At 41.5% G+C, this 17,504-nt stretch overlaps 1 protein-coding gene across 1 annotated transcript in view; it reads left to right on the top strand.

Moving 5' to 3' along the window:
* Positions 1-14,901, top strand: part of ADTRP (androgen dependent TFPI regulating protein) — a 68,745-nt gene extending 53,844 nt beyond the window's left edge. Inside the window, exon 6 of the mRNA XM_029243992.1 lies at positions 14,712-14,901. Within this exon, the coding sequence (XP_029099825.1) occupies positions 14,712-14,746 (35 nt within the window). The 3' untranslated portion in view covers positions 14,747-14,901. The remainder of the gene's footprint in view (positions 1-14,711) is intronic.
* The last annotated feature ends 2,603 nt before the right edge of the window (positions 14,902-17,504 follow it).

The following is a 17,504-nucleotide window of genomic DNA, read 5'->3' as shown; positions in this document are numbered from 1 at the left end:
CCTCCTCCTCCAAACAACACCTCATTTAGCTTTAAGGCCAAAAATCACCTTGTTTAGAGAGCTTAGGACCCAGAGAGCACGGGTATCACCAACCCCTGCATGAAAAAGCAGACTCAAGGTCTCTCCCTCCCTTAAGTGAGGACTTGAGGTTCACAAGTTATTAAATGCCAAGAATTCCTCTTTGAAAGAAATGGATCCAGATAACCCTCTCAGCTCTTCCACCCTCAGCAGTGCCTTCCCTGATGTGTTCCCATCCCTCTCTCATGAGGTTGCTTCTCAAAAAGTGTTCACCAGGTGGAATCACACCCTGTACTTGAGACTGAAATTCTCACTTGGGGTTTTAGGCAATGTGAATATGCCAGTAAGCTAAGCTTTCTAATTATAGGTAGGCAGAACCACGTCTCTTCTTCATAGAAAAAAAGCAATCTTAACTTAGTTGATTTCAAAGTGGAAGATTTTATTCTCTCCCTGCTTCTCCTACTGCCCTCACCTCCAGAATATTTTCTGTCAGAAAAGTAACCACAAAAAAGTCAGGTTGCAAAATATCCAGGATTTTTTTACCTATCCAAGGAGAAGTGCAGGAACTCCACTCTGATTTTGTATATAAGGAAGGCAAGAGTCACACACAGTCCCCCACATCACACACCCACATGCCATTCTGTTCTATTAAAATAGAAGTGGCATCTTCCGCCCAATCTATGAACTGGTGTGAAGACATAAGCCTGTGTATGCAAAAAAAAACGACAGCTTCAGAAGGTTCAGTAAAAGAGTCTGTATTTCTGAGAGGAGACTGAGACCCTGGAGAAATAAGCATGCAACTTGGCTTTCTCACATGTTTTCTGCTCTTGGAGAATTTAACTGGTTGAGAAAGCCTCAGAGGCAATATCCTCCTTGAAAGCAAACACTTAAAAAATGGAATACTAAAAATGACTCAAAAAATCAGGATTTCAAATCACAGGAAATTATCCAGAAAAAAATGTGTTGACATTTCAGATGTGCTGACATCTAATTCTAACTAGTTTTGGCTCCTTGAAGTTCTGGGTAGATTGTTGATGCCGTCCCCAAGTCTATATTAAAAAAAGAAAGAAAGAAAGAAAGAAAGCAGACACTAATCCATTTAAAACTTGGCAGAAAGTGTGCAGAGAAAAAAAGTGATTACTCAGTGCTTAGAGAACGATAACTTTTAAAATCAATACTATTTTCAACACAAAGCTCTTTTTAATAAGCTTCATTGTTTAAGTGCTCTATCCACTTTTCCACTACAGTTGGATCCCAATGAGCAAACAGGCTGGCATCAGCATGTGGACCCTCATTTGCATCATGCATATGTGAATGTTCATGTGAACGATGGACACTACCGTCAGTGGCTATGCGTCTCTCTCTTCTCTCTAGATTTTTAACACCTTAAGAATAGAATGGGTAAAAAGTTCTATATAGCATCAGAATAGGATCATAAATGTGTTAAATTCTGAACTGATCGTAATTATAGATGGTTAACTAAGATATTAAAAAGAGAAATTAGATCATTTAAAATCCCAGCGGCATTGAACACTTAAATCACCTAAAACCAAACAGAGCTATATATGTGAACACATTATCCCGTGTCCTACTCCGCTGAAAGCACTGTAAGGCTTCCCTCATCAGATGAAAATCCAAGCCCTTGGAATGGCACACTGTGACCCAGTCCCTGCCTTGACTCTTACTCTCCTTCTTCTAAACTTGTGCCCCAGCAGCACAGAACCGCTTGTTTTCCCTACACATTGATGTTTCTCACCTCCATGGGCTCTCTCACTTCCCCCAGTCTTTGCCTGTCTCACACCCACTCATTCATTTCAACTCACCTCTTCTAGGAAGCCTCCCCTGGTCTGCCCCGAGATTTGTTTTCACACTAGACCCTGAGTTTCTTAAGGGGTAGAAGTATGTCTTATCCATCTTTGAATCCCCCATTTCCATTAGCTTCCCCAATATTAAATGGATCAATCAACACAAATAGAGAATATTCAAGGCCTCTTCTCTCTAGGCATTAAATGGGACTTTGTGCAGAGTTGTTCTGGAGACAGTGGTCAAGGAGTGACTCTACTGGTTGGTTTTAAAGTGTTGGACAGGGAGTTTAGGAGCATAGGAGGGTATGATATGGTACACTGGTGAGAGAGTTGTCGAAAAAGAGATGAAAATTAGGGCAGGCAATACAAAAGAGGAGAAGGGCATCGGAACAGGAATCAAGAAAACTAGGGTGTGTCCTTCACCCGGCCACAAACCAACCATGTATCCTGTACTAATGGACTTCAACTCCTCGCTGATGAGACGACCTATAAGAAAGGCAATTGCACAGCTCAGTTTGCCTAGGACAGTCCTGGTTAATGCCTGCTGTGCCAGTGTGAACAGAATTTTACATTGTCTAGGCTTGGACAACACATTGTGCGGTCCCTCTATCTCTGAGTCCCTCTCTAAACCCTCTGTTCTGGATCTATGGAAACACGTAAGTGGCCACCTACTCTGTCCAGATTCAGGGCTAATTCTACTTTCTCACCTTTTCCCACAGCCTGAGCTTCCTTGGATGAGAGCAGAAATTCAAAGGAGTGCTTTAGTGATGCAGTGGGCGGCCGCGGTTGGGAGAAAAGTTCTGTGCCTGATCGCCTGGGTTCCTACCTTGGCCTTACCACTTATAGACCTGTTTCACTGGGCGAGGCACTCAATGTCTTCGTGTTCCAGTTTTCTCTTACACATCGTGGAGACAATATTAGTACCCTCCTCCTGGGATTCTGGAGGATCATAAATGACTTGGGAAGTGTCAACTGCCAAGTATAGAGTCTGGCACACAGAGTTAGTCACTACTGCTGTTAATTTCATTCTTTCCAAGGAAAAATCACTAACCTTCTTTTCTATGTGGATATTCCAATCATCCCCTTCAACTTCACGCATAAATTACCAGTTTCCCCAGCCGAAGGTGATTAAAAGTAACAACCACCTAACTGAGTGCAAACTGACAGAGATGGTGTAGTTCCTGAAGGACTTACAGAGTGAAATAGGTTAGGCTAATTGAGATTAGAACTGATTAGAATCTCTGCTTCTGAAATTTCTGAGCCACACTGTGGCCCGGTTGGGAGTCACCAGCCAACTAACCAAGTGATCAAGAAGTATCAGTCAAGACCCAGGTAATATGCAAGTATCTGCTCAATCTTGACTGCACATTACAAAATCACTAGGGGAACTTTAAGAATACTAACTCCCAGGTCCACCCCAGACCAATTAAATCTATCTATGGAGATGGGGACTCAGCACTGGTATTTTTAAAAGCTTCCCAGTTATTTGAATTTGCAGTCAGGGTCAAGAACCACTGTCACAGAACAGCACTTCTCAAACTTGTATGTGCCTGCAAATCTTGTTAAAATCAGGATCTTGTTAAAATGTAGATTCTCATTCAGTAGATCTGGAGGACAGCTTGGGATTCTGCCCTTCCAACATGTGCCCCAGAGAGACTGACACTGCTAGTCTGAGAGCAAGGCCCTATGTGCCACAGGACCCTGGACGCCTTTCAGTTTAAATAGTTATGCCTACAAGCATCCTTGTCCGATGTGGTGTTCTCCCAAGTCAGCTGCTTGGCTGAGAAGGGTGTTGGAAATGATGGTCACATCTACCCACTTTCTACCTCCTCGCGTGTCATGTCAGTGGGTGAAGGTGAAGAAGAGATTGAGAAGGGCAATAATAAGGAGTGATACCAGGAATCAGATGTAAACTTGGAAAGTGTGTGACATTCTCCAGGGGTATACAGATGCAGAGAGCTGACCCTGTGCGCCAGGGAGACAACTGTGGTCAAGCCCTCAGGAAGGTCCTTCTGGCCTTCAAAAAGCTCTCAAGAGGTTCCAGAGGGCCACGCTGCTTGACCTGATGGCATCTCATTTCCTGACCTGTGCTAGCTTTTCGGTGTCACGGAACAGAAGGGTGGGCAAGCACTGAGTGAGTTACTGGGACCAGATACCCACCAGGAAAGAGCCCATTTCTACTTTTCAGGCAGAGCTATAGGTGAAACACTGATTTCAAACAATGATGGAAGCCGGCAGGGGGAAGCAGTCTTTGGTAGATCACTGAAAACTTGGCTCACCATGTCTGAGCATCTAGGGATACTCCAGACAGATTATTTCCATTCTGAATGGGAGAAAGGGGCTGTCAGGGGGTCCCAGTATAGGCCTCCTTCTCTGCCACTTAACTACTTAATTTTCTCTTTTTTTTTTTTTTTCCTTCTTGATAAGACATAAGGATGCCGACACCAGGACACAAGTCCATCAGGAAGAGAAACCCAATCTACAAGATCTACCAGGCACTGAAAGGGGCTAAGTGCCTCTAGGACAAAATGGAGGGCCTCTTATATGTAGGTGTAGCTGGAGAGGCAGTCAGCTTACCTGTGGCCCATGGCCCCTCTCCTTACATTCACTGAGGGATATATGCCAGGGGTATCCTTTGTCAGGGCCCAAGACCACAGATCCTTTTCACCCAGGATAGTTTATAGCTGAAAATTCCAATCTGGCCAAGTGACCTTGTGACAGTGCCTTGGACAGAATGATATTAAAACCTTCCTTTAATACTATTTCCTACAGATCAGATTTATTTAAAGGAGATTTTATTGTTGAAAGCTGCTTAGAGGCCATCTAGTTTACCTCCTTAGTTTTACCCATGAAGAAATTTATTATAAGGTCTATCTTCCATGTTGTCCCTGATCATTTCATAAAAAAAAATCTTATCATGAGTTGACTCCACGTGTATTTATAAAGCATGGCCTCACTGGGCACCATTTAGTCCATTAGAAAAATACATCTCCTCTTTGCATTTCTTGTCCTAACTTCATCTCCCTAAGCTCCAAGAGAGTCCACGAGGGATTATCACTTCTCCCTCTTCCTCAGCCTCTTTTCCCACTAGGGTTTCTCTGGCCAGCTCTCAACTCCATCTCCTTCTACTACTTCTGCACTGTGACTTGTACTCATGTTCTTGTACTCAACTACATTCAAATCTTGTACTCACTTTGTTCAAATCTCATTCTTCTAACACCTCATGTCCCCCGCCACAATCTGCCTTCTCACCCTTTTCCAAGCCAAGCCTCTAAAACCAGGCAAATGTTCTTCAAATTTTCAGTTCAAAGTCTAGCAGTAGCTTTTGTGATGGTAGATACATAGGTGTAAATCTTTCTTTTTTTTAATAATATGCTTTTACTTATCCTGTGTCCCAACTATTGGAATAATAAGGTATATAATTACATATGTATCCATAGTAATGTTGACTAAAGGAATGGTTTCCCTTACCATGCCAGCAGAAAATGTTTGAATCTTGTCCGAGACGAACATTAAGTGTTTGGCCTAAAATACCTCTACTCCTTGGTACTAAAATAATCCAGGGTGGGAGGAGATCAAAATGGTGTAGTAGGACGACACTGGGCTCACCTTCCCTCATGAACACATCAAAACTACAACTGCATATAGAGCTTCTCTCACTGAAACTGACCTGGGGACTAGCAGAATAGTATTCTACAGCCAAGGCTGTGAAGAAAGATCCACACGGAGCTGAGTAGGAAGGGAGAAGAAGCAATCTGGTCAGCAGCCGCACCGCTGGTGGGGGACACAGAGGAGGAGGGGGCTATCACAAGCTAAGGGATCCTCCCTGGGGAACAAGGGGTGCGAGCCATGTATTAGGCACCTCAGCCCTTGGGTCTGACATGGGGAAGACGAGCCCCCTTGGCTGGCTTGAAAACCAGTGGGATTTACTAAGGGCTGTAAGAAACTGAGACTCCACTCTTGAAGAGCACACGCACAGATCTGCTTACTCCCAATGACAGCAAAGAGGCAGCTGACTGAAAAATGCCTAGGGACCGTCCCAGTGTGACCCCAGCCTTCCCCAGGCTCCTGCTGCAGCCCCTCTTGCTCCAGCACTGCTCTCCACTAAGGCAGAGGCTGCCACTGCCCACGAGAATGTGCACACTTGGAGGGAACGGAGCTGGCTTGAACCCTGGTCCTGCCTCTGACCGGGGTAGAGGCAACCATTACCAGCTCACGAATCCCTGCTCACACTCGGATGGAGAGTGCCATCGCTGGAGCACAGATCTCTGTGCACACTTGGGGGAGGAGGGGTGGGGGCAGCTCAGTGGCATGGCACTAACCCCTCCAGCCCTGACCCAGCCTCTAACTGAGGGCACACACTGGGGAAAAAGTGAAACCAGCACAGGAGTGCAGCCCCAAGACCTTAGGCCCTGACCTTGTCCCAAACCAAGATGGAGACTGCCATCATGCCCAAGAGAAACCCAGCTCCCTCAGGGCTCCGGCTCCAGCCCCTCTGCCCTCACTCCCACCCCCAACAGAGCAGTGACAGTCATCGAGCACAGCAGCAACCCTGGCTTGCATCCGGCTCTGGCTCTAGCCCCTCCAACTCCAGGCCTACCTCCCACCAAGGCAGTGGCTACCAGCACACCCTGGGGGAAGATGCAGATCACGCTCACCCCAAATCCAGCTCTCCCACCAAAGCCACTGGGCTCACGCAGACTGCACAGGAATGGTCCCACACGAGGACGTGACATCAAGACTAGGACAGGCAACTGTTTCACCTGATTTCACACAGGTGAAGAAAGTGAAACAAAATGGGAAGACAAAATGAAACAAGAAAAAATACCTGAAAAAATGCTAATGAAACAGAGATAAATAATTTATCTGACAAAGAGTACAAAGAGGGCTTCCCTGGTGGCGCAGTGGTTGAGAATCTGTCTGCCAATGCAGGGGACATGGGTTCGAGCCCTGGTCTGGGAGGATCCCACATGTCGCGGAGCAACTAGGCCCGTGAGCCACAACTACTGAGCCTGTGCTCTAGAGCCCACGAGCCACAACTACTGAGCCCGCATGCCTAGAGCCCATGCTCTGCAACAAGAGAAGCCCCCATTCGCCACAACTAGAGAAAGCCCACGTGCAGCAACAAAGACCCAACGCAGCCAAAAATAATAAATTAAAAAAAGGTGTTTAAAAAAGAAAAGCTGGGGGCTTTCCCAGTGGCACAGTGGTTGAGAATCCACCTGCCAATGCAGGGGACACGGGTTCGAGCCCTGGTCTGGGAAGATCCCACATGCCATGGAGCAACTGGGCCCATGAGCCACAACTACTGAGTCTGCGCGTCTGGAGCCTGTACTCCGCAACAAGAGAGGCCACGATAGTGAGAGGCCCGCGCACCGCGAATAAGAGTGGCCCCCGCTTGCCACAACTAGAGAAAGCCCTCGCACAGAAACGAAGACCCAACACAGCAAAAATAAATAAATTAATAAACTCCTACCCCCAACATCTTAAAAAAAAAAAAGAGTACAAAGAAATAGTAATGAAAATATTAACTGAACTGGGGAAAAGAATAGATGAACACGATGAGAATTCAACAGAGAACTAGAAAATACAGGAAAGAACCAGTCAGAGTTGAAGAATACAATAACTGAAATGAAAAATACACTAGATGTCATGAACAGGAGATTAGGTGATATAGAACAATGCATAAGCAATCTGAAAGACAGAAAAATGGAAGTCACCCAATCAGAACAGCAAAAAGGAAAACAAATTTTAAAAAATGAGAATGGTCTAAGGGACCTCTGGGACAACATCAATCGTACTAACATTTGACTTATAGGGTTCCCAAAAGGAGAAGAGAGAGAAAAAAGGGTAGAAAATGTATTTAATAAAACTGTGACTCAAAACTTCCCAACCTGAAGAAGGAAACAGATATCCAGGTACAAGAAGCACAGAGAGTTCCAAACAAGATGAACTCAAAGAGACCCACACCAAGACATAATCATAATTAAAATGGCAAAAGTTAAAGATAAAAAGAGAATTCTAAAGGCGGCAAGAGAAAAACAAAGAGTCACATACAAGGGAACCCCCATAAGGCTATCAACTGATTTTGCAGCAGAAACTTTGCAGGCTAGAAGGGAGTGGCATGATATAGATAAAGTGCTGAAAGGAAAAAATTTACAACCTGGGATACTCCTCCCAGCAAGGTTATCATTCAGAACTGAAGGAGAGATAAAGAGTTTCTCAGACAAGCAAAAACTAACATTCATCAATACTAAACCAATCTTACAAGAAGTGTTAAGGAGTCTTTAAATGAAAATGAAAAGGTTATACCAAGAGATAAATTATAGTAAGGGGAAAATCCTACTAGTAAAGACAAATATCCTACTAGTAAAGACTAGACAAAAATCCTACTAGTAAAGACTGTGGATCAACCACTGAAATAAGTTCATATGAAGGTTAAAAGACAAAAATGTAAAATCAACTGTAACTACAATAAACAGGTAAGGGACAGACAGGAAGATGTAAAATATTACATCAAAAATACAAAACATGGGGGGGGGCGGAGAAAAATTTAGACCTTTTAGAATGTGTTTGAACTTAAAGGACTACCAGTTAAAAATAAATAGATATAGTTATAGATCAATATATATGAACTGCATGATAACCACAAGTCAAAAAACTACAATATATATACAAAAACTAGAAAGGAACATAAACATAACATTAAAGAAAATCATCAAATCACAAGGGAAGAGACCATAAGAAGAAGAAAAGAATAGAGAAGAACTAAAAAAACAATCAGAAAACAAATAACAAAATGGCATTAAGTACATACCTATTAACAATCACTTTAAATAAAAATGCACTAAATGCTCCAATCAAGACATAGGGTAGCTGACTGGATAAAAAAACATGCTGCCTACAGGAGACTCACTTCAGAGCTAAGGACACACAGACTACAAGTTAGGGGATGGAAAAAGATATTGCATGCAAATGGAAATGAATAGAAAGCTGGGGTAGCAATGCTCATATCAGACAAAGTAGACTTTAAAACAAAGTCTGTAATAAAAGACAAAGAAGAGCATTACATAATGATAAAGGGATCAATACAAGAAGAAGCTATAATGTTCATAAACATATATGCATCTAGTATAGGAGCACCTAAATTTATAAAGCAAATATTAACAGACATAAAAAGAGAAATTGACAATACTACAATAATAGGGGACTTCAACACCCCACGTACATCAATGGACAGATCATCCAGAAAGAAAATCAATGAGGAAACAGTAGACTTAAGTGACACATTAGAGCAGTTGGACTTATAACTACAGGACATTCCATCCAAAAAAGCAGAATACACATTCCTTTTAAGTGCACATAGAGTATACTCCAGGATAGATCACATTCCAGGTCACAAAACGAGTCTCAAAAAAATTTAAGAGGATAGAAATTGTATCAAGCATCCTTTCTGACCACAGCAGTATGAAACTAGACACCAATTACAGGAAGAAAACTTAGAAAAACACAAACACATGGAGGCTAAACAACATGCTGCTGAAAACCCAAGGGGTCAACAAAAAAATTGAAGAGGAAATCAGAAAATGTCTGGAGACAAATGAAAATAAAAACACAACTTTCCAAAATCTATGGGACACAGCAAAAGCAGTCCTAAGAGGAAAGTTAACAGTGATACAGGCATACCTCAAGAAAGAAACAAACAAAAAATCTCAAACAACCTAATCTACCATCTGAAGGGATCAGACAAAGAACAAAAAGCCCAAAATCAGCAGAAGGAAAGAAATAATAAAGATCAGAGAGAAAATAAAATAGAGATTAAAAAATAGAAAAGATCGATAAAAGCAAAAGATGGTTTTTTGAAAAGATAAACAAAATTTATAAGCTTTAACTAGGCTCATCAAGAAAAAAAGAAAGGACCCAAATAAAATAAGAAACGAAAGAGGAGAAATAACAAACTATGTCACAGAGATACAAAAAACCAGAAGAAATCACTACAAACAGTTGTATGCCAACAAACTGGACAATGTAGAAGAAATGGATAAATTCCTAGAAACATCCAATCTTCCAAGACAAAATCAGGAAGAAATAGATCATCTGAACAGACCGATTACTAGTATTGTAACTGAATCAGGAATCAAAATACTCCCAAAACAAACAAAAGTCCAGGACTGGACAACTTCACAGTGGAATTCTACCAAACATATAAACAAGAGTTAATACTTATCCTTCTCAAACTATTCCAGAAAATTGAAGAGGAGGGAACACTCCCAAATTCATCCTATGAGGCCACCATTACTCTGATACCAAAACTAGACAAAGACACTACACAAAAAGAAAATTACAGGCCAATACTCCTGATAAATATAGACACATAAACTCTCAACAAAATATTAGCAAACTGAATTCAATAACATATACAAAGGATCATACACCATAATCAAGTGGGATTTATTCCAGGGATGCAAGAATGATTCAATATCTGCAATCCATCAGTGTGATGCACCATGTTAACAAAATGAAGGATAAAAATCACATGATAGCCTCAACAGATGCAAAAAAAAGCATCTGACAAAATTCAATACTCATTCACAATAAAAACTCTCAACAAAGTTGGTACAGAGGGAACATATCTCAACATAATAAAGGCCCACAGCTAACATCATATACAACAGTGGAAAGCAAAGTTTTTCCTCTACAATTAGGATCAAGACAAGGATGCCCACTCTCACCATTTCTATTTAACATAGTATTGGAAGTCCTAGCCACAGCACTCAGACAAGAAGAAGGATTAAAAGGCATTCAGATTGGAATGGAAGAAGTCAAACTGTTACCATCTGCAGATGACATGATACTATATATAGAAAACACTACAGTCTCCACCAAAAAAAACCTATTAGAACAAATAAAAGAATTCACTAAAGTTTCAGGATACAAGATTAATACAGAAATCTGTTGCTTTTCTATACACAAATAATGAACTATCAGACAGAGAAAGTAAGAAATCATCCCATTTACAATCACATCAAAAACAATAAAATATCTAGGAATAAACTCACCCAGTGAAGTGAAAGACCTATACCCTAAAAACATAAGGCACTGATAAAAGAAACTGAAGATGATACTATTAAATGGAAAGATTCTGTGTTCACGGATTAATATTGTTAAAATGTCCATACTGCCCAAAGCAATCTACAGATTCAATACAATCCCTATCGAAACGCTCACAGGACATTTTCACAGAACTAGAACAAAAATTCCCAAAATTTGTATGGAAGAACAAAAGTCCCTGAAGAGCCAAAGTAATCGTTGAGAAAAAAGAACAAATCTGGAAGCATAATGCTCCCAGACTTCAGACTATACTACAAAGCTACAGTCATCAAAACAGTATGATACTGGCACAAAAACAGACACACAGATCAATGGAACAGAATAAAGAGCCCAGAAATAAGCCCATGCACATATGGCCAATTAATCTACAACAAAGGAGGCAAAAATATAAAGCGGGAAAAAGACAGTCTCTTCAGTAAGCGGTGTTGGGAAAACCGGACAGGTATATGTGAAAGAATGAAATTAGAACATTTTCTCACACCATACAGAAAAATAAACTCAAAATGGATTAAAGACCTAAATGTAAGACCAGAAACCATAAAATTCCTAGAAGAAAACACAGGCAGTACATTTCTTGACATAAATCTTAGCAATATTTTTTTTGGATCTGTTGCGGAGGCAGGCAAGAGAAACAAAAGCAAAAATAAATAAATAAGACTACATCAAATTAAACTTGAAACCTTTTGCACAGTGAAGGAAACCAACAACAACATGAAAAGACAACCTACTGAATGAGAGAAGATAATTGCAAATGATATGTCTGATAACAGGTTAATATCCAAAATATTAAAGAGCTCATACGACTCAATATCAAGAAAACAAACAATCCAATTAAAAAATGGGCAGAAGACCTGAATAGACTTTTTTCCAAAGAAGTTATACAGATGGCCAACCAGCACATGAAAAGATGCTCAGCATCACTAATCATCAGGGAAATGCTAATCAAAACCATAGTGAGATATCACCTCACGTCTGTTAGAACAGCTATTATTGTCAAAAAGACAAATAATAATAAATGCTGGCAAGGATAGAGAGAAAAGGCAACCCTAGTACACACTGGTGGGAATGTAAACTGGTTCCTCAAAAAATTAAAAATAGAACTACCGTATGACCCAGCAATTCCACTCCTAGGTATACATCCAAAGAAAAGGAAAACACTAATTTGAAAAGATATATGCACCCCAAAATTGATAGAAGCACTATTTACAATAGCCAAGATATGGAAGCAACCTAAGTGTCCATCATCAAACGAATGGATAAAGAAGACAACATATGACTATTACTCAGCCAGAGAAAAGAATGAAACTTTGCCATTTACAGCAACATGGATGGACCTGGAGGGTATTACAATTAGTGAAGTAAGTCAGACAAAGAAAGACAAATACTGTATATTTTTACTTATATGTGGAATCTGAAAAATAAAACGAATGAATATAATAAAACAGAAAAAGATTCATAGATACACAAAACAAACTAGTGGTTACCAGTGGGGAAAGGGGTGGGGGAGAAGAAAGGGGAAGGAGATTAAGAGGTACAAACTACTATGTATAAAATAAATAAGATACAAGGATGTAGTGTACAGCACAGGAAATATAACCAATATTTCATAATAATTTTGAATGAAGTATACTCTATAAAAATATTGAATCACTATGTTGTATACCTAAAACGAATATAACATTGTAAATCAAATATACTTCAGTAAAACTAAAACAAACGAAATCAGGGTGGACCTAACCCCCTAACCACCAACTAGGAGGTATTCCACTGGGGAAGACTCCCTTCAATGAGGAAAACAGTGATAACAAGGAACGTTATTTCTCAACCAGTTTGAAATGCATTTTGTGAACTCTGGGTAAGATAATATGCTCTATTACGAAGTCAACAATTCCCTCATCTCCAGCCATGCACTGTGGAAACACGGTCAGAGATAAATTCTGAAGACTCGAAGAAGTCTAGAGACTGCGCAGCCTCATAAGAATTTAGTACTAAGGAACCATCCCCACCTGCTAGAAACAAAAAGAAAAACGTGATTTCTGTGATAGTCACACTGTGTAAGTCTCTACAGAATGAAATGACTGTTAGAGCTCCACACAGAGACACATCTGGGGATGGTGCCTTCTCTAGCACACGGGTGGGCATGTGGGAATTTCTTGGTGCTCTATCTAGCCTCATGGTGTTGGACAGGGGAGACCTGGATCCACTGGAAGGAGCCATCTGCTCTCCTCCCCCAGGGGAACTTCCCACCACCACTTCTGCTCCTGCTTCTGCTGTTTCTCTCTAAGCCATCATGTTCTGTTGTGTTTCCTAACTGGAGAAGGAATCTCCAATCCTTGGAACCCTGGGTTGAAGAAGTGAGGTTTTGATTACAGTTAGATTCGAAGTGTTGAGGGTTGGTAGCAACATGGATAAACAAAGTTTTAGGTGCCCTCAGAGTGACCACAGAGGGAACAACTTTGAGAAGAGTATACTGACCAAGCTCTTGAACACAGGAGAATTAATGTGTTATTTATCTGAAAACTGATTCATTAAAAGCCCTAAGTGTATACTTCAGAAAAGAGAAGATACTGTGTTTGTCCTTATAGACCCAATGTAGAGAAGACCTAACCGGGGAAAAATGAAAAACAAGTGGAAGCATAAATGAAAAGAACACGAAGCATGTAGAGCTGGATAAATCAGCTAGGCTTCACTGGAGTGACTGGATATAGTATGGATTGATGAGGAGTAGAAGGAAGGAGAGGATTGTGCCTAAAAATGTTGAGAGACATGAATTCAAGTGTGGCCACGGGGGCTGTGTGATTAGGAGCTGTCTGCCCTAGAAAATCAGTGTGATGAGGGGGCCACAGGAGGAATTCAAGTCATCAGTCACTAAAGCCTCTGAGAAGGGGAGTTCCAGCAAATAAAATTATAAGATATTTAAAATTTACTATTAAAGATATAACTGATGGAGGGGGCAGGGTCTGAAGCATGGCCTTGGGAGCTGAGATTGCTATGGTAATACCGAGCCAGAAGTAATAGGGCTGTAACTTCCAGAATGGATGAGAAGAGGCTGAGCTGAAAAAAGACTGCATTTGGCAACAGACAGGAAGGACAATGAGTTAATGAAGTTTTCAAAGTTTCAAAGTTTCTGTAAAGATTTGTGATCATTAAATATGGAAGTACCCATGGTTGGCTAAATGGAAGTCATTCTAGAAATCTAATGCTACAATTAGATTGGTAATTAGTAATTCCTAATTAGCTATAAGCTTATTACTTATGACAATTAGTAATAAACTTACTAAAAACTAAATCAATATGCCAGTACTTTTCTTTATTGGGCCAGCCCAATAAACTGATTTGGTGAGAGGTCACAGAACGGCCCCTAGTTAGGTGAATATCCATTCTTCTCTTTCCTCTCTCATTTGATGTGGTTTGTTCATCTCCATCTGCAAAGTCTCAAAGTTTGTTGATGAACGGTGTGCAGCCTACAAACACATGGCCAAAAGCAACAGCCATCAGTGGTTCACAGCACATATTCAGAGCCACGCGATATGAACTGCACCGCTGGTCAGCTGGGTGGCTGTGAGCCAGGCACCAAGTAGGACAGCAAGATGTCCCTTCTTGCCCTTGCGGCGGTGCTGGTGGTTTTCCAGAACTCTTTAAAATACATCATCTTGCCTTCGGAAAAGCTTCCTCAACTTTCCACTGTCCCAAGTCAGGGTGAATGTCCACCCACAGAAGAATACCCATTAGGGAAACGCTGAAGGCTAAGGTCTCTTTCTGTTCTTATTTGTGCAGGTGACACGATGCAGCCAAGGAAGAAGAGGAAGTGATTAGACACCATTTTCCAAGAACTAAGGAAGAAGAAAACAGGAGAGTTTTTTTCATCTTTTTTTCTTCCTGGTGCAGGGAGGTGGTGGAGCAACATAGGAAGGTAAAAAGGACAGGGAATGATATTTAAATTTCATTAAAGAGTTATGAAGGTAGCTGAATTTGAGGACTCTTGTCTTTTTAAAACTTTTACTGGACACACCCAAAACAATTCCTGCTGTCACAGAATTTGTTACATCCATCTGACCTCTGTGGAGGATGGTCTGTGGTCAACATCTGGCCAAAAGCAAAAAAAAAACTCACGTAAATGTGGTGTTAGAGAATGTTTAGAGAGAGAAAGGAACTTAGGATCACTCAAACTATTCACTTTACAGAGGAGGATGCTAAGGACCTAGATGAGAAGTTACCTGCATGAGGCCAAAGAATTAGCGTCAGAACCAAAATAAAAGCTTTTGTCTCCCATATCTTCTAACTCCCAGTCCTGGGCCATTTTTGAAAAATCCCCATTTTCCTAAAAAGAGGCCCTTTCATAAGCTAGTTACTTTCATGGATTTCTCATCTACTTTTTTCTCAGTCTAAATGGAAATGTAGGGAGATGGCTGCTTCTGAAGTTGTCTGTCTACCTAGTATAATAGCAAATTAACTGGGGCAATGAGAAAATAAGTTATAAAAAATATTGGTGAATCTGTCCCTCTTGTGAGCAAGCATTTGGGGCAGGTAAACATTGAACACAGTGATATTGGCAAAATCTCTTCCACTGGTATATTGATTAATTTGTCAAATAAATGTACATATTCTACTTGGGGATAATCTGGATGGGAGGTGGTATGATTATGATGACTGCTGAGACTGCTGTAAGTACAAAGCCCTTTGCTGGGACAGTTTACGGTTTAACGAAGCTGACCGTCAGCTGATTAACAAGCACACTCATGAACCCTGCCTTAATTTTCCTAGAGGATTCTTCTCGGTCTTTATTTACAGTCACATTCTGTAAAGAACACAAATGACTGGTGGTAGGTAAACATGTTCAAGTCCATCGATGGGTCAACAGGCCCATGTGGGTTGGGTGTGGGCACCAGAGTAAATCGTACTTGGGCTTCCCAACCTAACATTATAGAGGAAAAATCTGGTTGAAATGGACACCAAGGGCAGTCTGATAGGCTTAGAGAAGAGAGCAGACTATCCCAACAGGGCAGGTAGTCCAAGGCAAGACTAGGACAGGCACCAAGCAAACTGCTTGAAACCTACTCCTCTACAGTTATACAAATATGAGCCTCAAGTCTTTGGATTGAGCTGGGAACACCACCTCTTTTCCCACACCTGCTGCTTCTTGACTGCTCCTAGCACCTGTCTCAGCAGGAGCCCAGAAGCAGTTGTCACAGTGGAAATTCTCCAAATGTGAAGCCCGCAGGGGATCACCCAAATCTTCCACACCCCAAAGATGACTCGGGCTGCATACTTCTCGGAGTCATAGTAAGCTCTTGGCTGTGATGAGCCTGCAGATTTCTATCTGTGGTTTCACTGTCCCCAGGACCAAATTAAACTGTGGTTGCTGCATGACTGGCCACTGTGCAATATCTATTCCAATACCAGAAACACCTCAGAACCATTCCCCATTGAGTGTATACGTAAGCACACAGTGCTTCCTTGGTGCTGGTGTAGCTTAAGAGAGGAGAAGCAACAAAACACCTGTAATGAACACTGACTAAACATTCATTAAAAGGGAGACAGTATTACCTGCCTACATAAGGCTGTGTTTGGCCCTTAGTGGTTAGAAAACAACAATACAAACCAAATGATGAGAAAACCAGCAATAATACTTGTACACTGTCATGTAATTTAGAGTCACTCTCACCTCCATGACCTTGTTTTATCTTCACAAAAGTCTTAAAAGTAGAAAATATATTGTGTCCTCATTTTACAAATGAGCAAACTGAGTTTCTGATGTTGGTGTGCTGTAAATGTTTAAAATCCAACTCTCTGGAAAAAAGAAAACTTTAAGGCCCTGATTTATAGCTTGCCCATTGCCATGGTGTAAACACTCCAACATGACCTTTTTCAAGCTACCAACATGTCAGTGAACGCAGAGTTGGGAAGAGAGACACAGAACCACTGAATCCTTGTGGGCCTGTACAAACTCTCTCCAGCACACTACTGGGTTCAGAGAAAGGGAAAAAAAAACCGATCCAAGGTCACACAGATGGTTGATTCCCAAGCCCACCTTCCTTCCTCTTTATTACAGAACAAAGCAGGAACTGAGCATCTGGAAGCCTTTATTTTCAAAAGCAAAAATGTATGTACATCTGCAAGGTTACACAAAAGAAGGGGTTAGGGACCCCAACTTGGTGGAAACTCTCACCCATACAGGCAGGGGGAGGAGCTACACTACTGCTTCATGGACTGGTCCATACCTGTGCTTATATTCTGGAGTTGCTATCTCACATGTGACACCAATTTTGAGTTTGGGGAGAAGACTTACCTTGTTTGCCTAAACAATATATTAGCCCCATGTTCCCTGCAAATGGGTCATACATTTCTCAAGCTATTTTTGGGTCCTCTGCACCTACTCGCTTGCAATACTTGTCATAACAGGAAGTCAGTTTCATATACTGTAATCCCTAAACACGCTGCGCCTGCACATGGGGAGTGTGAGGCGGGGCAAGGAAAGAGTGGGGAGGCTGGGCCTCCCAGAAGGCTGCCTGGATGAGCACTGAACCCATCCCAAGTCTGGGTATCCCCCCTGCGAGGGCACAAGTGTCA

Source organism: Monodon monoceros, unplaced genomic scaffold (assembly GCF_005190385.1).
Source record: "Monodon monoceros isolate NGI ecotype Baffin Bay Population unplaced genomic scaffold, NGI_Narwhal_1 Super_Scaffold_3, whole genome shotgun sequence".
In the NCBI taxonomy this organism is placed as follows: Eukaryota; Metazoa; Chordata; class Mammalia; order Artiodactyla; family Monodontidae; genus Monodon; species Monodon monoceros.
Note: the sequence above shows the minus strand (reverse complement) of the source record. Positions and strands in the feature narration are given on the sequence as shown.